The sequence below is a fragment of the Prinia subflava genome, chromosome 7 (assembly GCF_021018805.1).
Source record: "Prinia subflava isolate CZ2003 ecotype Zambia chromosome 7, Cam_Psub_1.2, whole genome shotgun sequence".
In the NCBI taxonomy this organism is placed as follows: Eukaryota; Metazoa; Chordata; class Aves; order Passeriformes; family Cisticolidae; genus Prinia; species Prinia subflava.
The window spans coordinates 11,547,619-11,571,968 of NC_086253.1; the positions used below are offsets into that span (position 1 = coordinate 11,547,619).

General features: G+C 38.5%; 1 protein-coding gene across 5 annotated transcripts in view; it reads left to right on the forward strand.

Moving 5' to 3' along the window:
* Window positions 1-24,350, forward strand: part of PPP2R2C (protein phosphatase 2 regulatory subunit Bgamma) — a 194,488-nt gene that overhangs the window by 91,447 nt on the left and 78,691 nt on the right. For 2 of the 5 annotated variants that reach the window (XM_063401591.1, XM_063401590.1), the window contains one exon: window positions 15,708-15,863. The exons of 2 other annotated variants lie outside the window; for them this stretch is intronic. In XM_063401591.1, coding sequence (XP_063257661.1) covers window positions 15,851-15,863 — 13 coding nt within the window. In that variant the 5' untranslated portion in view covers window positions 15,708-15,850. Of the gene's footprint in view, window positions 1-6,006; window positions 6,158-15,707; window positions 15,864-24,350 lie in introns of all 5 variants that reach the window. One more of the 5 variants, XM_063401589.1, reaches the window with a different exon arrangement.

Sequence of the window (24,350 nt, forward strand, 5' to 3'; positions counted from 1 at the left end):
CTGCTATTAGCAGAGGAACAAAATTGCAAGATTATTTTTCTAAGATAACAGAGAATACTGTGTTAACTTGATGGGAATTGTTTTGCAGTGCACAGCCCACACTGTACCTTATGGCACTGGCCCACAAGGGCATAGTGTGGCAAAGGTTTTGTGGGTCTCTGTTCTGCTGAAACCATGGCTGAATTGCCAACCCTTTTGCATGAAGTAACTTTCTCACAGTGCTCACAATATGTATGTAAAGAAAAGCAGTTGGAAAGTGAAGTACTGTGTGATGGGAGCAGTAAAACAGTTCGGTGAGTAAAACAGGTAAGGATTTGAAATACAAATTTTATTAAAGGAAATGTATGTGGAAATGAAGTACCTCAGAAATCATTCCTGTTGCCAATTCAGATGGATGTTTTGGAGGAATGAAGTTGTGAAATTTGTCTGTTGGTAATGATCTTTATCCCCTCCCTGAAGTGTATCTTGCAGGATTAGAATACTCAGATCTCCTTTCATGGCTGTTCCCAGAAAACTGCTTAGCACTTAACCATATTTTGCAAAATTTTGAGTGGCAGCTTACTTTAATGTATTGGAAAGTGGGGCGTTTGTCAGTTTTTTAAATGCCCATGTCTATAACAAACTTCCTTTTGACTTCACTGAGATTTCCATATGGAGATACCTCAAAAAATGCAGCTTTGTGGTGAAATACAGTGAATCACTTCAACTCAGACTTTCTTGGAATAATAAAGTCTTACTGAAAACCTTGTTGGGAAGGAATTATGATTATCAAGTCTGGTAGTCAGGAAGGCTTGTTGTTAGTGTTTTATTGCAGGACAGTTCAAGCATGGTCATGCCTGACTGAATGCAAGATATATGCCCATTTCTAAAATGTAGATCTCTTTTTTAAAAAACACTGCAATATGTATGAAGAATTTTGGACTGATTCATTAACTTTGAATAAATTCCTACAACAAATGAGTGAAATGAAGAGAAAGCAAAAATAACTAGCTCAGCAGGGCTCCTTGTGTGAGATGGGCTGCCTGCAGAGACACAGGATTACTAAAGAGAGGTCACTGGTAATCCATTGTAGATCCATTTGATGGTAAACTTTGAGAAACATAACCTTTTCAGAAGCAGATATGGCACTACCCTCTGGGATTTATGGGCTGTGTACACGTGAGGAACATCTGTCTGGTGGCAGCCTGGAAGTTTGGGCTTACGTAGGAATCCATTGTGAAAAATTGTGTTTGAAAAGGTGCACCCACAACATGTATTTGAGACTACTGTATTTGAGTTAGCAGAGAAGTGTGCTGCTGTGGTGACTTAAGCACCCAAAGATGAACAGAGGGCTGGAGCAGCTCTCCTGTGAGGGGAGGCTGAGAAAATTGAGGTTGTGCAGGCTGGAAAAAAGAAGGCTCTGGGATGACCTCGTTGTGTCCTTCATGTACTTGAAGGGAGTTGCAAGGGAACTGGAGAGAGCCCTCTAGCAAGGCTGTATTGACAGGACAAGGGGTAATGGCCTTAAAATGAAAGAGAGAAGGTTTAGGTTAAATATTAAGAAGAAATTAAAGAGACACTAAAACAGGTTGCCCCTAGAAGTTGTGGTTGCCTCGTTCCTTGGAAGCAGTTAAATACAGGGATAGGGCCCTGAGCAGCCTGGTCTAGTAGAAAGTATCCCTGGCCATGGCAGGTAGTTGGAACTAGATGATCTTCAAGGTCCTTTCCAATCCATACCATTCAAAGATTCTGTGATTCTGTGACTTGAGTCTTCTCTTTGCGTTTTAATTCTGGCATGTTTGTTATCTCAGCACTTGATTTGAAATGTAGAAAACTGTGGTCTTTCTGACTTTAATTGGAGAATTAAACTTATCAAGTTCCCTGAAGGTTTAACGTGTGGAAATATAAATATTCTTATCATACTCTGATTTTTGTAACACAATTTGTGCTTCTTCATATGTTGTTATCAAAATGTACATATTGGTAATATTATGTTACATACTCCAGTGGTAGTATTACGTTACATTAGTAGGGATTAATGCTGCAAGATCCAATCTCTGCAGCCGGAGGGCAAACCACATCATTTCAGAAGGATCAAGGGACTGCAGTCATTTACATTTGATTGGGCTTTCTTGGATGCATATGCAATGTCTCTGCACCCCACTGTACAGCACTTGGAGCCAGGCTCTGAACAAGGCGACTAACGACAGTAATTATCTATTGCTCTTTCTTCTGCACATCTGCTTGGCGACATAACGCCTTGGCTTGGGTTAAAACGGTGCTGGGGCTTCTTTAACCACTCTGAGAGAAAAAATATAAGCCATGCAAGTAGTCGTGCATTCCTTACTTCATCGTTCTGCCACCCTCTGCCCTACTCTGACATGGATGGTTCTGTGAAGAACTCTGAGGTAGAAGCTGTGAACAACTGGTCTTGCAGAGGGACTTCCTGAGCCTCCTTCAGTGTTGAGTTCCCTCAATACCAGAAGGATCTTACCTAAGACTTCCCTAAGACTCAAGTAAACATGTTCATTGGGGTTTTTTTCCCCTCTTATGATAGCATTTTCATCAAGATGACAGCACCAAATGATGGCTGGGTCACATGTGGCTTTATTCTGTTTTGATGGAAAATGGGACATAGTATATGATCTTCGTAGGGAGAAGGATTTGAATGAGCAAGCTGATCAAGAAACTTCCAAACACTGAAACTACATGACCAAAGGAGTCCTGTAACGTAGGTTTCAAATGCTCTGTAATTTAACAGTATCAACACTGTTGCTGCATTCTGTTTTAAAACAAGTTTACTCATACCTTTTTCTTTTGTGCTTCTCTTCTTGTCAACTGTGGAATTTTTACTTTGTGGAAGGGATGACTTGAAACATTTCAGGTTTCTGTCTCTGTTGTATAAGGGGTAAACACACAGCCAAGCATGAAGCAGTTCTTTACTAAGAATTCCACCTCTGTGGTTACTCCATTGCTGTGATTACATTTGAGCAGCTCGAGATTTCAGAACTGTTGCATGCTTTTGCTTTCAGTTTTTAATTAAAAGTTTTCATAGCCAGACAACAGAACAATAGGGGGTTTCATATCTACTAAAAGTGCCTCCCTCCCGGCCCCCCAAAGGTTCGGCTATGAGTGAAATGCTATTAAAAGCAATATCGGTGCAGATGCCAAGTGGGAAGAGACAGCAAGCATGTAATGAAGAACAATTAATTTGTTTCACAATGAAATGTATATAAAGTAATGAATTATCTAAACCCAGGTTTTCTTCTGTTTATCTTCTTTTAATCTCAGTTTTCCATAAGAATAATAATAGTAATTTTCTAGCTAGGCAGCAGAGACTTTGGTTCCAGTTACTGTCTTAGTACTTGCCTTGAAATTGCTTGTATTTTTCAATGCTGATACTTAATTTTAGTAATCAACCCTTATGCATTGACTGTCCTGAAATTTAGTCCTTTCTACACCTACAGGTTTTAATAAAGGCATGTAGATTTCATTTAGTTAATCATTATAAGACAAGAATGGATAGGACACTTGATGGATTTTTCATATGGACACACATTTTTGTTTACAGACAAGTGAACACATTAGGTTGTGCAACAACTGTATCTAAGTAGATGTAGAAGTAGGCATTTATGCTGGACACTGATTAGTTTTTCTCTATATATGCAGGCATAAACCTGAAAATGTAATGTTCAAATGTAATCAATTAATTCAATTTGAGCTGCTCAAATGTAATCACAGCTGAAAACGTAAAAATGTAATGTGTAGTTTCTAGACATTGCACAATGTCCTTTGGTCAGTTATTTTATACAAACGTTTCTGTATTACTGTGGAAGAGGACTGTGGCATTCATCATAAAAGCCCAGATCTGAGCAGAATAAGGTGACGTTTCCAAAAGCAAACTTGCAAGAAAATTCCTTATATTTGAAGGGTTGTGGTTGACTTTTTTAAATGATGGTTAATTGTTCATCAGGCCTATTTGTCTAGACAAAGTAGTAGAATCCTGTGACATTGACAGTAAAACTTTGATCATGGGAATCCAATATTCATTGCTTGAGGGCATTTGCTTTTATAAACAGGAACTATGATTGTTAATGTTCTTCTGAGTATCCTACATCACCATTTGGACCATACATATTTCAGACATAAATACTCAGCCAGAGCTTGATACTATTACTGTTGTATTCCATTTATTTATTTGGTAAGTATTTTCATATTTTTAATATAAGGAGTATGGATTTTTTTTAACCAAGTTTTTGCAACGGATACTTCATCACTAAAAATCAGAATGCTGGTGGATCTTTTCTGAGTCTCTGCTTTTTGGCAAACTGCAGTAGCCCACCTTCTGAAGAACATGCAGGCGGGTTTAGAAGAACTCTTTGACTTTTAAAGTTTAAGAAGAGGCATCAGCAGCGTAAGAGGGCTGAACTGCAGTTTTCACTCCACTGGAATTCTGCTCAGTGTTTTACAGTGCCATGCATGTTCTGTTACATGGCATACACCCACACTGCCTCAACCAGCGGAAAATCAACAAAAACACCCAGATGCTGAGAGAGATGCTTGAAGAAGCTGAAGAAATAAGAAGAGTTCATCTGTGAGACTTCTAGGTATGCTCTTCTTTTTATCAACAAAATGACTTGAACTATTGATTTGCTTTTACCTGATGTCTGAATACATATTTGTTTATAGTGTTTATTGTTTTCTTGTGATAGGAAGGGCAGGGCAATTTATGTTAATACAATTTTTTTCCCTTTTCCACACCTTCAGTAGGACACAGTTGCATGGGACAGTTTGAATGCTTTCATAGTGACATGGAAAAGAGAAGGCCACAGACTTGCAAATAGGAATTAATTGTTATTTGCTCATTTGAAACTGGCAAGAAAACAGCTAATACACTGCTCCATGACTAGCTCACAGTTACTGATGATACCTGAACAGTTTTATGTATCACATCATTCATGTACTTGATCATTGTTCTCTCATTGTGTTTTCTGTTCTTGGCCTGTCTGAGTTCATTTGTGGCAGAGGGTTCTTTTTGGATGCATTTTGGTTTCTATTTTCCTTTGTTTTAAAAATAATCATACTGCAAATCTTATACTTAGATGACTGTTGAAGCCCATTCTTGCTTTCCTGTTTAGATCATGAGCATCAGACACATTCTGACACACAGTTCTCCACTTGCTTCACAACTAATCTAGTAACTCCATGCTGTTCTGATTGCTTTTTGTCAGTTTTTGCCTCTCAAAGGCACTAATGTGAAAATGTTTCCTGATTCCTTGTACTTATTTTAATTGATTGACAGTTATTTATCTTTTATTCAGAAAGAGAGGGTGCTGGTGAAAACTAGCTACACAGAACAGTAATAGCAAAAATAAGCTATTCAGGCTCAATTTAAGTGAAAGAAATTTTGCTCCCTTATTGTCCTTCTCTTAAATAAAACATGAGGTGGGGTTATTCTTTTGTCTACACCCATCTTTACATTTTCCTTCTTTAGACTCATCTGCAAATCAAATCCATTGCTAAACTGAGATGCAGTCTCTCTACCTATACTTAAAACAACCCTAGGAGTTGTAAGGAAGTGAACCCACATGAGCTGTGTGTTTTCAGTCTGTGTAGTTGTTTGCAAAGTGCACGTAATTTGGTTTCACAATACTCACAGTGTGCCAGAGAAGAGCTGATCGTGTGGGTGTACAGTGTATTGCTCCCAGTCCTGTCAGGCCATGGGAATGAGCATGAATCTGTGCTGAGGCTTTCCCCCTTAACAGAGTCCTGCAGTCTGGACTGATGCACCCTCTTTATATTGGGTGCAGGGTTTGGAGAGTGAATCACCATTGAATTTACAAGGGAGAAGGAGCTCAGATACCCACTGAAGAGACTGTATTGATATAAGGAGCTGCAATGTTGAATGTAGAACTAACTGAGACACAGTCAAAGCTGACTGTTTAAGGGAGAAATTAAATGAAATTAAATGAATCTGTTGTATACCAGAGGTGGTTTAATAGCTTTGTTTTTGTTTTTATTTGAAAGGTATCACCTGCTGGCTGCAGAGTGGGTGGATTCAGCTTCCTTCGGGAGCCTGAGCAAATCACTCAAGGAAGATTTTGCTTTCTGCTGCATCCCAAAGACAAAATGGAAGGGGAGAGCATCTGTGAGGTTGATTCTGGAGGTGGCCTGGGAGGTAGGGATGCCTGTCACTTATTTTTGTTTTCATCCCAGATGGCTGGTTACAGCAATCCCTTATGACAATGGACCTTGGAATTTACAAAAAGCAAATGTGATAAAGGTGTCAATATTTCATTGATTGTATTTTGTCTCTTTACAAGCAGTGAATAAAAAAATTTTGAAAACAGCTGTGTCTTAGAGGAAGTGTGACATACAGGTAGTCCATGTTGTGAATGTTGTTATTTAGTCTGAGATGTCCTAGAGATAATACAAACCCTAAATATCTACAATAAAAGTAAAGCCTTTTTTCTCCTTCTTTGTTTCTCCTTTTGCTGTATCTTATGCACTAACTGTATTGTGCACACTGTTTCATTTGTATTTTTTAACTGGACTACAGAAAACTGAATGAGGTGATACTGACTCTGTCTTCTACTCTATTGACCCATGTGTAGATGTAAACATTTTCACCAATCTAAAATAAAGAGTCTTTGTTCTTATTTAGCTACAAATTCTACAGGTATCCTTTGGCAAATTAGCTCACTTCACTGCCATGGTTTATAATTTCCATAGTAGGGAGAAAAACTTCTCAGAGAGAGTGGTATTACATATTTCTTTAGGGCTGCTGGTTTTGTGTATAATGCAGGGGATCTTTGACAAGGTGTTTGGATAGACTTGTCTGGTTTAAATTCCTGGTTTAACACAGCCTCTTCTGAGACTAACCAAGCAAACTTCTTTAGTTTGCAGAACACCTTGAACTGCCTTGGTCGACTCACTGTTGAACTCAGAAATCTAAGTATTACAGGACAGAATGAGGCTCTACATTAAAAGGTTGTAAGAACATAAGACTCGAAATGCTGCACATCTGTTTAATGGTTTAGATGTTTTTCTGTAACTGAATTGTAATCATGGAGATTATTTTCTGTATGAGTGTACCGTGCTTGTGCTAAGATGCCTTCTTTTGTTCTGTAATTTTTTCCTGGGCCCTTGATGTGTCAGCAGTACTGTTTAATAGTAGAAGCAGTGTTACCCCTGAGTTTCCTTCACATGAATGGGTTGCTTCCAGACCCCCTTCAATTGGGCTGACATGCAGATATGCATTCCTAAACAGTTTACTCTTTTTTTTTTTTTTTAATAAATAAACTGGTGGTTCAAGTTAGTTTTAAAATTTCTGGTAATAATTTTGTCATAATAAATTGTAGTAAGAACAAAGGAAGTATTTAGTCTGAAATGATGCCTTTCTGCTGGGCAAATGAAGGGTAACAGAATATTGGCATTGACTTTCTGAGCCATTTGTGCTGCCCTCTCCCAAAGTTTTGGAAACAGCTCTAGCCATTGTTCTGATGATGGTTACTCTTTAGCTCTAGTTTAGGCCTTATCACTGTGTCCTTCAAACACCGGATCTCTGCTGCATCTTTGTCATGGATTTCCTGCCAATTTGAGCACGGAGGAATTGTTTCAGAGCTGAGGTCACTGACAGTTTTGTATTCCAGTCCTCCTTGAGTTTGACCTTTTTTGTTATAATGAGTTACTGCCCTTGATCCACATTTTCCTAACTTATATTGGCAAGAGTGAGTATGTACATTTATACATGCAGAATGAAAAACCTTTTTTCTGGCTTGTCCTCTGCATTCTGGATTCTGACTTAAGATGGTAAACTCTTGAGAGAAAATTTACAGTTTCAGAGAACAGAATAGATTCTCATTGACATAAATTGAATAGAATACTGGCATGAGAACAAAATCTTATCTTGCTAGGGCCATACTTCCAGGAGCCTAACAGTATTTCCAGAGTACATTTCTGTATAGATCTTGGAAAAAGCGTGCTTGCATGAGTAATAGTAACCATAGAGCACCATCTCATATTTTTTCATAAAGCATAAGTGATTTCCTGGGTAGCAGCTTAAGTGAAAAAAAATTCTTTGCTTCATCCCTTGTAAACGAAACAAAGGTAAATCAAAATAAGCTAACTATAAAATCCTGTGGTAAAAATATGAAAAATGGGTAAAAGTGATGACCCTGTGGTAATCAGCCCATCAAGCATTCTATCTGATGAGCAAGGGAAATATTGGAAACTCACATGTTTCAAAGTCAAGGGCAACTAAAACTCCGAGTGTAGCTTTGCTGAGTTTCTTGGGCTGTCTTCGTCCTGTTTTAACTTATTTCTACTTTTGACATCTACTGTTTGTGGAGCCAGATTAGCAATTTTTTCACTGTTTTGTGGAATGTGAAATAAATAAAAGTGGGACTTCGAAATAATGTAAGTATCTTTTGGAAGATAAAGGGCTTGCATGCTTTCTGAGAGAGTTTAACAAAGCCTGTATTAATCATATATATATTATAAATGCAGAGCTGGAGATATGTACAGATCAAGCACAGATATATGGTTAAAATTAGGCTGATTTCATATCTGACTTATGATACATCAGAGATCTGAGACAACATGGAACATGTCAAACAATTTACCAGTATAATGCAATCACCTCCCCAAACCAAAGGATATATTGTTAATTCAAAGTCTGTGGTCTCTGATGTAGGAATTTCTTGGGAATATAAAGTTCCTGTAAGACTGCATGAGTTTGAGGGTCAAAAGATCTTAAACAGTTTTTGGCCATTGTCAGATACAGAAAACATATTAAAAAGTGTAATACCCCATAGTTCATTATTTTCTTGATAGAAAACAAGGCCACTATTTTCAGGAACCAAAGTAAGGCTCTTCCTCTCATTTTAGTGGCAGAAAAGTACATGGACTTTCATAGATATGGATGGCTTGTAACAGTCCATAATGCCAGTAAAAGCTCAGTAATTTTGCTTGTAGGGCAAGGAAATCAATTTGATATTGTGCAGTTAAGGACTTAACTCTGTCTTGGTTTAAAAATCAGCCCTAATGTTAAAACCAGGGCTGTGGGTATTGTGTATTTCTTCACATGATAATACTTCATAGTATGTTTTGAATACCTCTTAAATGATGCACAAAGAGGAACAGAGCTGACATTTCCACTGGCCTATAAAGCCAAACTCAGTGAGCATCTTTCAATGCCAGCAAATACTCTCTTGAGCAAAGCCACCCTAAACATGGTTGAGGAAGAGACAGGACTGTGATTCTGCACTGTGCAGTGCAGTAAATTCATATTAGAGCTGACCTAGAACAGATGGATACTGCTACTTCAAAGCAAAAACTTTATAGCTTAAGTTGCTGAGGAGAAATTTATTCTTTTCCCCAAATGCAGGAGCTCTGTAGTGGAGTGACCTTGGCTGGCTGCCAGGTGCTCAGCAAGCTGCTCTCTCACTCCCCATCTGCAGCAGCACAAAGAGAGAAAGTAAGATGAAAGGAGAAGGACAGGACATCCCTCACCAATTACTGTCACAGGCAAAACATACTTGACTGGAGAAAGATTAATTTATTGCTAATGAAAAATATAGAAATCTAATGATAAAAAAATTCAAACTTAAAACCACCTTCCCCTCACCCCTCTCTTTTCCCACTATACTTTCCTCTTTCTTTCCTAACTTTCCTGCCACCTTCTGCCACGCCTGAGCAGAGCAGGGGGAATGGGGAATATCACTGTGGAGGTGTAGCCAGAAAACAGACTGGGGACACAGATCTGGGTGCATCAGAGCATGCCGGGCAGAAGACCCAGTTTATTTACAAAAACTTACTTTTATACTTTTTCTATGAGGCCTGTGGATTGGAGGAAGGAATTCCCACCTCCACATCACATTGGTGAAGGGGACTGTCACACAGTCTTGTTTGTCCCAGCAGAGAATGTAAAAACAATGGCTATGTTTATAGAACATAGCTGATGTTTACATTAAAAGAGCGTGAGAAGGTACGAACTTCTCCTTTAATATGAACACTCAGCAAAACTGAGAAAAACTCATGGCAACAGGGGAATGAGTTATTCTCAGTCTATAACATTTCACATTTCATCTCTGTTGCTCCTTCTCCTTATGCTGTTCCCATGCATGCTCCACCGTGCGGTCCCACTCAAGGAATACAGTGCCTCATGAACTTTTCCAGCACAGGTCCTTCTCCACTGCTTCAGTATGAATCCTTTCCATGGGCTACAGTCCATCAGGACTGTGCTGCTCCTACAGGCTACAGTTCTTGCCTGAAATCTGCTTCTGTGTGGGCTTCCTGTGTGGGTCACGGCTGCTGTCAGGAGCCTGCTGCAGCCTGGGCTCTCCATGAGTTGCAGTTTGCTTTAGGGCATCTCCTCACGCTCTGGTTTGGTGTTCTCCATGTGCTGCAGGGTGAGTATTTGCTCTGCTGTGGTCTTCATCAGCTGCAGGAGGAAAACCTGCATTGTCAGGGTCTTCTCTATTGGCTGCAGTGCAATTTCTGCTCTGGTGCCTGCAGAACCTTTGTCCCTTTCTTCTTCAGTGACCTTGGCATCTGCAGAGCTGGTTCTCTCATATTTTCTCACAGCTGCCAGACAGGTTTCTTACCCTTTCCTATATATGTTATCACAGAGGTGCCACCAGTGTCATTTTTGGGCTCAGCTTGGGACAGCAGTGGGTCTGTCCAACATAGGGCAGCTTCTGGTCTCTTCCCACAGAGCCAGCCCCCTGCCAAAACCTTGCTCTGAACACATACTCTTGCAGTAATTCCAGAGCAATATGCTGCTTCAAATGTATTCCTTGTGGATTTGATGCAATTCTTAGAGGGTATTGACATTAAGTGACTAATTTGATATGAGATTTAGTGAGAACTAAATCACTAAAATGATCTGTATTTAGAAATGTTCCTTTAGAAACTTTTAATCCTTTTAATTATGGAGTGATATGACTATTAATCAAAACTGAAGATCAAGCTCTATTATTGTTTTGCTTCCTTTACTTGATTTTTCACCACTTAATCCTAATTGTTTTGGCAAAGATTCTGCCACATATTGATGTATATGTAGAATCAATAACATGATACAAGTTTTAATTTTTGAACTGTATTTTAATAAGAACCTGAAGATTTGCAGCTGGACAGAAGATATTGCAGGGAGGAGACTGGGAAGGCATCAAGTAATTTCTGTGTTTCTGTTGTGCTGTGGATATTATGCCAGATCTGATTTTGGCCTGGTGTTTTCACTTGTAGCTCTTGTTCAAGCAAAAAATCCTTCCTGCATGTTAGCAAGGCTGCAAGCCAGTTGCTATGGTACTCAGCATTCTTTTTTTATTTTTAACCAATAGGCTGGCTTTTGTAATGATTCAGCCCACAACAAGAAATTGGTCACATAGGCTAGGGCTGTATCAAAAAAGCAGATATTTTTGGCTTGAAGGTTCTGGAGAGGTTGGGAGAACGGCAGAATTTGAATTTCAAGAAAATACCACAATCTATGTTTATTGTATATATTGTGATGTGTAACTAAATGCTGGTAATGGTGGTGAAAGGCACTCGTTGTTTTCCAGGATGATGGTAAAAATTGAATGACTGAACTAATTTCTCTATATTGTTTTATCACCCAAAGGTGTCAGTAATTCATAGCTAAAAAAACATGAGTTTTTAAAATTCTTTATCCATGTTTGATTGTTTTTCATTGTGTTACTAAATGTTAGTAAGTTTCTGACAGGATGTTATTTGCTCATAGAGAATTACCAGACTGCTGCTTGTCTGCTCAGTTTTAGTGTTGCTCTTTGGCTAATCAGAAAATTCTAGACTACTGCTAGGTAATCTATAAGGATCTTAAAGTTCTAATGATGCTGACATGTAGCTGGCAGTGCTACAAGGGTAAAAGAAAGACAAGCTAGAGAGGGAGAGAGTCTGATAATTGAACTACCCAAAAAAGGAAGGTGAATTTTGCTGATCTTCTGAAGGTTTTAAGCTGCTTGGCTCGAAGGTAAGGTAGTTCTCCTAGCCACCCAGGCTGCTGTTGTATCAGCAGGATAAATAAAAGACAGAGCTTGTTTTATACAAAACAACTTACTGCTGAACTCATGCCTACATCAAAAATAAAACTTTTAGATTTCAGTTTAGAAATGACATTTACAAAAGATGGTGCTACGTACTAAAAGTCCATGAAGATGTAGACATGCACCTGCTGAGTATGTGGAAACATGTATTTGAACATGGAAATAACTAGACAGAGAAAGGTTTTCTTCTAGGAATGTTTTTTTTTTCCTGTATGCTCTGTACAATAGAGGGGCATAGTCCTTTCCCTGTGGACAGCAGGATATTCTGAAGAAGCCTTTGCCTTTTTCTCCCACAAGTCTTGAGAGCTTTTGTTTGCTCTCCCAGAGCCTTACGTGCTACCCCTTCATTTCTGTGTGCAGGTAATAATGTCCCACTGTGGAGTGAAACGCTGGCAGTGAATAATGCTATCTCTGCTCTTGCTGTGAACAAAACCACCTCCTAGTTATCAGGGGTTTGACTAAGAATAATAACTAAGTGATGAAATTGAATCTTGGAGGGGCTTTATATGATGTTGGTAGAGACCATGAGGTGGTAGACATCTGTAATAGCTCAATTTCAGTGTTTGGATTCCTCACTGTCACTGGACACCCAGGTAAACCTCATTGTGCAGCCACCAGAATAGTAAAGCAGAATGGTAAAGCCATAATGATGCTCAGGGAAACACAGGTTTGTAAGTGTGTGGTACATGACTTTAGAAATCAAGGTGAAGATTTGCATCAGCTCAACAAACAATGAAAAATCCAACTCCCAAGACAGTACTTGAAAACCCCAAAGCAAAACAAAAACAAATTGAAAACCAGCAGAGCTTAAACCAGTCATGTCACAGCAAACTAAAAGGAAGAGTAAAACTCTTCTTTGCTTATAATATGGAGTAAGTATTAATTTATTGCACTGGGATTCCTCTATACTAATAACTAGAGCATGGATTGTTTCCACTGACTGCGTAGCTAAAATCTTTTGAGGTCCATTACTAATTTTTCTTTATGTTAAATCTATGCTTTAAAAATATTAATGGGAAAAATGTTCTAATGTTTTGAGTGAAGGGAAAACCCTGGAAAGGTCTGGGTGGATCAGCAAATATATTTTGAGTTTATGGGTTTGGGTGGTCAAATTTAACACTTGATGTTTCACATTTGTTTGTTGACATTGGATGCATGAGTACATAAAAAACAGACATCCAGGAGATGGTTTTAAAGCATGCCCTCTTTTTACAAATGTGATTTTAGTGACAGAGTTCACTGGTATTTTATCTTCTGATATTTTCAGTTGAAATTTTCAGTGTTATGTGAGGTTTTATTGTTTATTATTAGTTTGTAACTTACTTTAAAGAACTATATGCTAAGTTGCAAGATATATGCAAATGACCAGCAGTCTTTATGGCATTATAGCATTGGAGTATGGCAGATACTTTTGCACTCTGATAAGCAGGGGACATTTTGTATTGATTTTTTGGCTATAAATAAATTTGTAGTTACAGGAGGGAGAGCAAAGAATGAGAGTTCATTTTTTCTTGGATGTAACCTTTTGGTGGATTGCATTTAAAATGCATGGAGTGCACTTATGGAAAGCAAGGCTAGTTTGTAACCATTCTGGGTATTAAAACACAGTGGAAGACATCCTGAAGGTGATTATGAAATCAAAATGTTCATAAGCACACTGCCAGTATTTAAGTGACAATTATTGTCCCTGGTCTGGATTTTCACTTGGTATCAGGGATATAGTGACTTTATTAAGAATGATGGTTTGAAATGTCAATGTGGAAAACCTCAGCAAATGGCTTCCAGAGAAATAATAGAAATATAACTTATCAGAGTTTTGTATAATTGTTTGCTGTAAATAAATACTTACATTAGTTCTTCTATGGTGGCATAGATGATCTAGAAATAACTTAATTTGGTTTTGATTCAAGGCAAGTTGATTATATCATTTAAAAAGTGTTGAACATCTAAAATTCTTAAGCCAGAAAGCAGACAAGAATATTCAAGCTCTTTAAAGCATTTTCTGCAGTATCCCTTCTATTACATTTTCAAGAACATTTATGCAAGACAATAATTTTGGTTGGTTTTTGGGTCATCCCTAAAGTACATGTATATTTCTATATGGCTTCACTTAGGAATTGCCCTTGGCTAATAATTCCTCATGCCCACTTGCCACCCATCTTGCGAGGCAAGTCATAAGGAGTGGGATTTCCTTTAGTAGGGCTCTGCCTTTTTAAGGGAAGTGCAATGTGAGAGATGGGAAGTGTCTTTAAATTTGGTTCTATAAGGAATGCTCTGTGCTCTGGTGGGTTGTTCAAAGCCATGGCTTGCTCTGTGTTCCTTTGCTGACAATTCTCACGTTGCAGACACAGGCTGATAGTTCTGCACTGCTTGAACTGAAGCTGCAGGTGGTGATGGACACCAGCCCCTTGCTGGTGTAAGTATTGCACCTCCACTGATTTTGAAAATCATGTACTAGAGATGTGAGGTCTAGAGATGTCCAGAGAACTTGCCCCATTTCCACCAAAGGAATAGTGGGGGCTTGATTCAAATTCACTATTAATTAAAAGTACTCTTTCTCTCATGAGAGCATGGTGCATGCAAATACACACCTGAGTAACTCACTAGAATGGATTGCTGCTGTCTGGACCACAGTCACACAATGCCTTAATAAAAAGAACTGCTTTGATACAGCACTTAATCTTTCTGAATTTCAGAGATCTGCAAATTTGAATATAAGCATGTGTAAATAACCATAGACATCAACCTGGAATGTATAATAAATATTATTTTTTTCCTGCTCAGTACTTGCATGTATTTCCTTTCTGATGTAACTCCTAGAAAAGAAAGGTTTTTGAAAAATGCAAGATGCAAATTAAAATGGAGATGATGTTTCTTTATGGGTCCATAAGGTTTTTCTCTTTGATGTTATACAGACCTGGAATGAGGCTGCTCCTTCAGACTGCTTTGTTTTGTATACCAATATTAATATAAAATCCAGTTCCTTAATTTCCTCTCCTTATATTCAGATGATGGAAATGCAGTTTATTTCTATGAAATGGAGCATTTTATTTATATGCTTGTGTGATTTTTTCCTTATCACTTTTTTCTTTCTCATTAGGAAGATCCTGCCTTTAAAAGGGAAAGAGCACCTGTTCTCTAGATCCTGTAGAGTGATTTTGTGGGCTCCATTTTAAATTTTATTGACTGAAGCAGATAATGCTTCTTGAAACTGCTTCAACAGGCATCCTGTTGAACTGTTGATGGAGGATGAATTGATTAACCTGAGTTGAATCCTTTCAACAGCTGTACAATGGGTTTCACATTAAGGAATTTTCAAGGTACTTAATTATTTCAGTGACTTAGATCAGGGCTGGTAATTCTAAAGTTAGTTTCTACTTCTTTGGGATTATGAGTATGAGAGAGGAAACTCTCTTGAGTCTCAGTTAATTGCACTGATGTAGGTGAATATAGGAGCTGGAAAGATCTGGGCCACAGTTTGTAGCTCCCTTTTGAAAGTTTGGGAATGTCCACTGAGAAAGTATTTTTCTATTATTGAAAGTGATTGGGAGAACAAGGTGCTTGCTTGCTTGCTTACAGGGTCAGCAGTTTTGTTCCTGCTTGAAATATTATCATTAGATGAGGAAAGTTTTCACCATTTTTGTCTTGAATTTCTTTGTTTTTTAGGGAAAGCTATAAGGAAGCTTGTGCGCAAGGCGACTCTGGTGGCATCTAGAATCCTCAGATTTCCTTGACTGAATCCATCTGGGTTTAGCCCTAAATATAGTAGACAAGCTGCACTGCTTGCACTGATAAATTATATCTTCCAAATGATAGACCAAGGTACAGTCATGTATACTAACCGTTTTTGATGTCATTTGACTCTTGATTCTGTTGCTTTTTGGGTAGTTGTGACACTACAATTTGTCCCCACTCTCGTGGACTATCTTTTCACCAGTGTTCTTCAAAAAATAAATTAAAAGAGACTTCTGGCCTGACTCTGGCATTTGCTGTTGACAGCTCCTTACGAGTCTGCAGCTTGGTGGGAAACTTAGGCTCTCCTGAGATTCACAAACTTGCCTTCAGTGGCAAAACAATGGGATTGTTGGTAACACAACTTTATTTGGTTTTGCTAACCGTGGAAAAGAAAAATGCAAATGTAAATCAAAACTTCCTTTTTGACACATGGTATCATTTTAGTTTGTATGCGCAACAATCGAAAAATTAAAGCAGACTATGTTTTAACAAAGCATAGATTTTGAGTATAAAATACCATCCATATTATCCAAAGGAAAAAATAGATCACTACGCACTATTCTAAATGATAGTTAATAATTAGCTCTGGTATCTCAGATAGCTGTTGGAATGAGCAAGAAATCTCAGTGCCAACTGGCTGCTTTCTGAGGTCAGAACTTCTCTTTGCTTTTTTTGTTTTAGATGGGAAAATATTCTATCTCCTACCTGTGTCTTGCCTGCACTACAGGGACATAATTTTCAAAATACAGAATGTTACCAACTTAAAGATGTTTTTGGAGTGGCACTGTTAGTTCACATTTTAAGGCTTTGATATCCAATAGAGTATATCCCTCTATTTGGATTGTCCATAACATCTAAGAATTGAGATTGATTAAGGAGGCGTTTTAAATGTCTGATCTGAGCATGACATTGGTTGAATATTAACCCAGTTGCACAGACTATTACAATGTCAATTTTTATATAGTTTAGATGTTGAGGTGGAAGAATTCAAAGCTGTCTTTTCTTTTGCCCAAAGACAGGGGGATGCTTTCTGTGTGTATCTTCCTGGTTCTTTTGTGCTCCTTGTTGGGCTGCAGCTGTTTGCTGCCTCCACCTTCAAATGCTGAGCTTTATCCTTATCTTGGTGGGGTGCCCAGAGGACAAATCCTTCCAGTGGCTCCTTCCTGGTGCCCCAGGTACTTGAGAGAGAACCTGGGTTCTGCAGTGAGCACTTGGTCAGACTGGCTGGTGCATTTGGCCCCCTGTGAATGTCCATGTCTTGGGAGGGAGGTCCCGTACCAGCCACAGGCTGAACCATCAGCTGGCCACAGTAAAAGGTCACGCTCAGGTTGTGAGTTACAGCTTGGGGTTTGCTGTATAATGTCTGTGTTCTGTTGTCTGGCCAAAGAATATTGGATTCAAAGGATGGGTGCCTCTGGTGTTCAGCCTTGCAAAATTGGTCTATAGATAATTTTTCTGTTGACTCTAATTGTTTTGAAAGACACATTCTTGCTGGGAGGTTAATGAAAGGTTTCACCAGTTTTCCTGTTTAATTTGTACAATCCAGAACATAATTGAAGAATATGCCTATCTTTTCAGCTGACAGCAACAGGTCACGCTTTGGCACACAGATAATTGATAAATTTTCTGCATGTATCATTGGAGGACAGGAAGATGACTGGATCTTTTTTTTGCTGGGGTGTGATGCAGTCTAGGATGACATGCAGATGGCTGCAGTGATCTGTGTCAAATGCTTCCCTATCTTGTCCACTGCCAGGTTTTTGTGATAAGTCTTTATATCTATTTTATATCTGTCTATTCAACATCTGGGCAGATCAAAACATTTGAATCATAGAATCACAGAATGGTTTGGGTTGGAAGAGACCCTAAAGATCACCTAGTTCCAATGCTCTTGTCATGGGCAGAGGCACCTTCATTAAAATGTGAGTGAGGTAACTTGATTTTCTTAGTTCTAGGAAATTCTGTTGGTATTTTACAGTGGGTTTAAGTTATAAAATATCATGCTTCTATCTTTATTTGCAATCCTTAGGAAATTTCTGACTGTCAGTAAAATAATTTCAGAACAGAAAAGGCCTTGAGAAAGGTTCCATCTTAAGAGGAAAAAGCGGATGCTACATTGGAAATATCTGGGAGCTGGCAAGAAACTGAAAGCTGACCATGTGCTTTGGTGTGAGGCTCTGGAGTTGAGTGCCTGGTCTGGAGGTGTCAGATGTGGACAGGCTATTCTCCAGCCCCTGATAAATGAGAGAAGAGAGGATGGCTTAGGTTCTCCTTAACCACACATTGTACCAAGACTAGAGCATGAAGAATTTCTGTTAGCGTAGACAGTACTGCAACAGTGGTGAAATGCTGAAGATGGTTTTAAAATCCAGCTAATAAGTGAGAGTTTTAATAGTCAATAATTGCAGAATTTCGAAATACCTGAGACCCAGGGACATGGCTACTGTTAAATGAAAAACATGTTTAATGAAGTTAAGTGAAAAGTTGGAAATTTGCATATGGTTTTTGTCATCTGCTTTTGCATTTGGCTGTTTAATCACAGACTGATTCTACATTAGCTCAGTAATCTCTAAATTAATTAATTATAGAAATGTATGTTGAAAAGTATCAGTGGCAAGTTTCTTCTGTGATTGTTTTTTGGAGCTTGATCCATAAGGTTTCCCTTTATTTGAAAGGTCTTCGTATATAACTAAGTTTTTCAAATGAAACTCAAGATGCTCCAGCTGGATGCTAGCTGGAGCTAAAATATGATGATATACACATCATGTTATTAGCTCCAGTCCTTCATTGTTGATAAATATCGTGGGAAGCAAGTCAGAGAGGATGCAGATTTCAGGTGTTAGTTGGAAGAAATGTCTAGGTTTCTTTGGGAGGGGATTGGCTGTACTGATGTAATAAACACAAACTCAGACAGAACTTAAAATGTAAAGGAGAGAATTTTTTTGTTGCTCTTATTCTGCCTTGCTCTATACAAGCAGTGAATATAATCCAGTGTTTCGTGATGGTTGCTTTTGTAGTGGTTGATTTTCTCCCTGCATGCCCACCTGGAAGCAGAACAGCCATGGATGGCAGCTCAGGGGTGGTTTTTATCTGCTCGAGCTGCTCCTGCAAGGTGCTGTACTGGCACAGCAGCATCCTGTGTTGTGCATCATCGGGGGCAGCGTGCTCGGTGACCACGTTCCCTTGCAGGGCTGTGGTTATCAATAACCCTCAGGAGGACACCACTGCTCAGCCCTCTCTTCTTGCTCTTTCAAAAGGAGCAAATCTTTGAAATTTTCACTTTCCTCTGTTACAGAGAAGGTGCTGACTCAGTGTTGCACATTTAAAGATGCCAAAAGCCCAATGTGCTGTCACATGTCTTTGATTTGCAGTGCTATGGTTTTTGCCATTGAAATGTACAGATTTGGTAACTCATGAATTTACATTTCTGGCAATTTACATGCTTTGCACTACTCCTTTGTTCTAAAAGTTAAAAGTGAAATACTTGGAATTTCCTGGGGAAAGTAGATAATTCTGATCTTTGAGGAAAACACAGAAAAACTTATATCCAATATAGTATTATTTATATTAAATTATATTATTATATTTTATTTTAGTGTCTTCTTTTCTGTTAGGTTGTATTTCTTCACCTATTGATGTAATGAAGCCATTAGAAAGCTGACATTGGAGCAGCAATTAATAGAAATTAATTTATTTATTAGCATATAAAAAAGTTATCTGCCACTTGATGGGAGAAGTCACAATTAAAGAATTAATAGGATGACTGGATAGTCAACTCTTCAAACTCTTCAAACTCTTCAAAGTTTTAAATACTGTTTGAGCAAAATTTTAAAAGTGACAATTTTAATAGCTGATGTACCCTTAATATATTTAGAAACCTAAGCAACTTTGCTGATTTCTGCCTTCAGAAGTTGTGTAGAGTCTTTGTAGGTTTTGTGTTGCAGGTAATCTGGACATGCACTTGCTCAGACTAAAGTATGAGAAATGGAGCAGCTGATGCTATTTTGCATAGCAGTTATTTTTAAATCCTCTTATAACTACACTTTGCGACTTTTTTTGGTCAGATACTTGTCAGTATAATTTATCTTGTTTGCTTTAATAATTATAGTTAATATATTGATGCTTGATTGCAATGAGGACATATTTATTTTCTGACTATTACAGAGATTCAGACTAAAGAGATTCAGATCAATAAACATGTAATAAAGTAAACATAGTTAAATGAACAAACAACAGAGGTGAAAATAGAACAACAACAACAAAAAAATCTCCAAACCAGAAGCCCTCTCTCAATCTAAAACTGGAAAAAACTCAGGTCAGCTTCTCTCCATTTCCTTAGAAAATCAATGCACACAGATGAGGCAGTGTATCCTTTCTATAACAGGTCTGATTCTGCAAATGGGTATTCAGGGCTCACTGAGCTGTACTTTCCAATGCTCTCAGAATATTCTGCTGAAAGGAAAAAAAACCCCAAACCCTAAAAGGATTGTTGAAGGAGATCTGCTTTCTTTCTGTTAAATTTAATTAGAGATTTAGAATATGTTTATTTAATTTTTACCCACTGACCTTCATGACTGATAAATTTGCAAGCAAGAATTATGTGTGCAAGGTAACTGCTTTGTTTCTGCCAAACAGAAAGGCAGTTATGTTTAAATCATTAGGATGTCTGTGCATATATCCTTCAGTGTTGTTTGCCAGCATTTTCACTGATCCTACAACATCAGTACAAGGCTGTGTAAGCTTACAATATCTAGTTACAGTCTATGTTTACTGTGTATTGCAAACAATTTTCATGCTGCTTCTGCTGTGGTAAAATTGGGATGTTGTCATCCTACTCAGTAAAAACTGAGTGCCCTAGGGGCACTGAATTACATATTGGTGGAGTTCATTCACTTTGTTGTATATATCAATTAATTCTAATTTAAGCATAAAACCTGTTAACAAGAACTTGCCTTTTAATTAAGAAGTAACAGAAGGCCCAGGTTAAATAGTGGGTCATTGCTAAGTCTGAGCCATAGGATAGTCTGTGGTATTTGTGGGGTTTTTTGGACTTTTAAAATTCCTTTTTGTTTCCAAGGACCCTTACACTTCTCTTAGAGTTGTCAGAGTCCCATGGCAATAGTAGCTCCTGTGGAGCACCAGCTGGGGCTCCTCTCAGCCTCCCCTGCTGCCTTATTTCTGATACCTTCTTGGCACCAGAACTGGCTGAAACCACACTGTTCTTGGGACACTCTCCTTGAGTCAAGCTGTTCTAACACCTGGTGTCAGTATGTGGAAGAAAAGCAAAAGAAAACAAGAATTGTGGGTGTGGAGAAGCAAGAAGGCTGTCAGTACACTGAGCATTGTGTCAGCTTGCTGCTTTGTTTCTGCTGCACTTGCAGCAGAACAGAAGCTCAGTGTGCTTATTGATGTCTCTCAAGTGCTACAAATCCTTGTCTTCCCTGTCTGTTGTTTAATTCTTAATAATTTGTAATAAAATATTCAGCAATCTGGTCCATGGAATAACACTTAGCTGATCTGTTTTCTCTACGGAAAAAAACTAGCCCAATCCAAAACCTCATCATATGCAGATATTACAGATACATAGCTCACTGAATTCTTCAGCAGATTTTCCCATTTGTTTCCTACTGATATAGCCAGTAATACATTAGATTTTAATCCATCTTGTGGAAAACTATTTAATAAATAAATGTGTTATCTAGGAAAGTGAGCATCATTTTATCAAAACTTTTATCAGCGCTTTTATCCAAACCTAATAGGTATGGACCTCCTAAAAAATAGCTATAAGGCAGGGAAAGAAAAGACTGCTGTGGAGATGTAGTTTGATTAAAATGTTTTGGTAAAGAATCCTTAATTATTTTAAAGAAAGCCACAGCGGGGTCTTTTCTCCTGCGCTGATAAGAAACTGGGAAGTTTTCATATTGCATTCAAATGTGTGATGTGAAATGAATTAGTTATTAGCGATATCCCCTTGGGGCATGTGCACTATAAATAGCTTTTCCAAGTCTGTGGCTTTATTCTGCTCTGCACTGTATTCTGAAACTGAAGACCAGAGAGACCAGAGTAAAATGCCTCCATTCACTGCTGAATCTGAAGCAGTGCAAATAATACAGCTTTGGATTTTGCAGATCAAGGTTTATTTATTTTTGTGGTACACAAGAAATAGAGGATTCCTTTCATTCACCAACCCCTAATTTTTCAGAGTTCAGGAAAAACAAAACACCTGTTGTTTCTATTACATCTGATTGTTGCCAACAAGAGCAAGGGGGAATCTACGTTTAATTATTGGGTAAGATCTATGATAGTATTGGTTTAGGGTGCAAAAGGGCGTTTTACTTAGGTCTGTGAAAAGCCCTTCCTGGGAAGCCAGATATCAGCTGTATTGGCTTTAGGTTTTGCCATAGTGGGAAGTGCAAGTGAACTGGGGCCATAAATTAGTTCACAGCTTTGGACTTTGAAAAGCAGTCTGATTATAAACCCAGAAGCCTATGCTATTTTTTGTGCTACATGAATTCTGGCATGTTGTTCATCTAGAGTTTTGTTTTTTAAGAAGTAAGGCCACTGTCCTTGCATAAAACATAAAACTCACGCCACTTTTATGTTAACAAACCCAGTGGTCTACCCTGGACAGCTCCTTGCAGTTACCAGAATCTGAGGGTGTTAAAATTGCCATGAGTTTAGTTCTCTACCTTTTCATTCCAAATTCATAGAAATCCAGGATTATACCCTATATCTTACTCTTTCACCATTCCAGATGGGAAAGGGATCACTTTAGGAAACTCCATGTTGAGGTTTATAAAAGCTATAGCTACTTTTTCAATGCTGGAAATAACAGTTTGAACAAAAATGCTTTTCACTGTGTTTTGACCGTTTCCTTGATTTTTTGGGTCTTCCAGGACTATTCACAGTTGTGTTAGTGTAGACTACAGCAGTGAAGGGTTCTGTGGCAACCTCTGCCACGACAGCCAGGCTGCTCATCCTGCCCTTTGAGCTGTGAACATCTGAAGAGTCTTGGTGTGTGCAGTAGCAGCAGCAGCCTTGCCTTCTCATCTGGGTAGCACTGACTTTCACATGAGGTACTGTCAGAGGAGTTTGTGAGTTAGCTGTGCAAGGAGACATCCCCAAAAGATTGACCTGTGCCTTCCAGTATTGCTAGGTCCTCAGTAATGTATCATTTTTAGTCCTCTTTGGTGTGTACATAGTTAATGGGTCAGTACTAGCTGTTTAAACCTCAAAAAAATGGGAATGCACATAGAGGTTTCTAAAACCATGTGATGCAGCTTCTGATTTGAAACACAGGGTCACAGAGTGCTGCAGTATGCAAGTCAGAAGTACTTTGGCATAAAGTCATGCAGTTCTGACTTAATTTAGTTGATGTAGTGAACATCTGGTTGTGGAGCACCCTGAGGTATAGATGTGTTCAGATTCTTAGTGAATTCCTGAACCTGTGCTGAGCTGTGTGTGGAGATTTGTGAGTGTCCACCTTGTTTGGTGATGCTGTAGAGGAGGGGAAGAACATGGCAGGAGTCAAGTGCATACTCTGCCTGTGATGAGACACCTTGGAAACTGAGAGTCTTTAGTTTCAGGCTTCTACCAGAGGATTTTGAAGGTTTTTGGTCTAATTTAGCTTCCCACCAGGTGAGAGGCAAAGCTCACTTGGGAAGTTCAGCATCTCTGCTGTCAACTGAGCCCCAGCCTGGTAGTGATGGACAATCTGCCATCTGTGCCACCACTACAGCAGCTCAAACTCTATCCTGTATCAAATGCTCCCTCAACCATTTCACACCAATTGCAGTCATTTGTCATGCTCTGTGTCCCTGGCCTCACTGGAGTGTGGCACTTGGTGACATTACAATATATTTCCATCTTGGTACCTTGAAGTTGAAATTACTACCATGCAGCCAGGACCCAAGAACTGAGTCAGGGAGAGAATAACAAAGGTGAAGGATGGCCTTTGAGTAAGTAGCTGCAGTGTATGGAGGTAAGCAAGTGTGCTTAGCTACTTCTCATGTTACATTAGTGAGCAACATACTTGCTTATTTAGTTATTCAATAAAATGATATAAAGCAAAACATGATATTGCTTTACACAAGCTGCAAATTTTCTACTCAAGTGAAAAGTAGTAAGTACAAGTTTAAAGGACATTAATATTTTCATGTATTATGGTATATTTTAGCTTTCTTGAGTGATCTCACCTGCTGCCTTGGAGGGATATATCATAAATACAATTATTATCCTTTATGCCAAAATGAAATTGATGTCGGTTGATATTCTTATGAATAGCATAGCTCCAGTGAAGGAAAAGGACAGACCTCGTACCTTCTGTTTAAGTTGTCAAGGTTGGCTGAATTCTCAGTTAATTTAAAACCCTGCTTTATGGCCTCTATTACACAGGTTTCTGCTCCCTCCTTGAAATCTCTCTTGTGGAGTGACAAATGTAACCATAAATGTTGTTGCATTTTTTTGAGGTTTTTTTCTGCTTTATTCAATGTGGTTTTGGTTTTGTTCTTTTTAAAGCAGCAATCCTGTTGCTTCATAGGTTTTTAGGGAAGTCTTTGTACTTCTTTTTCTTGC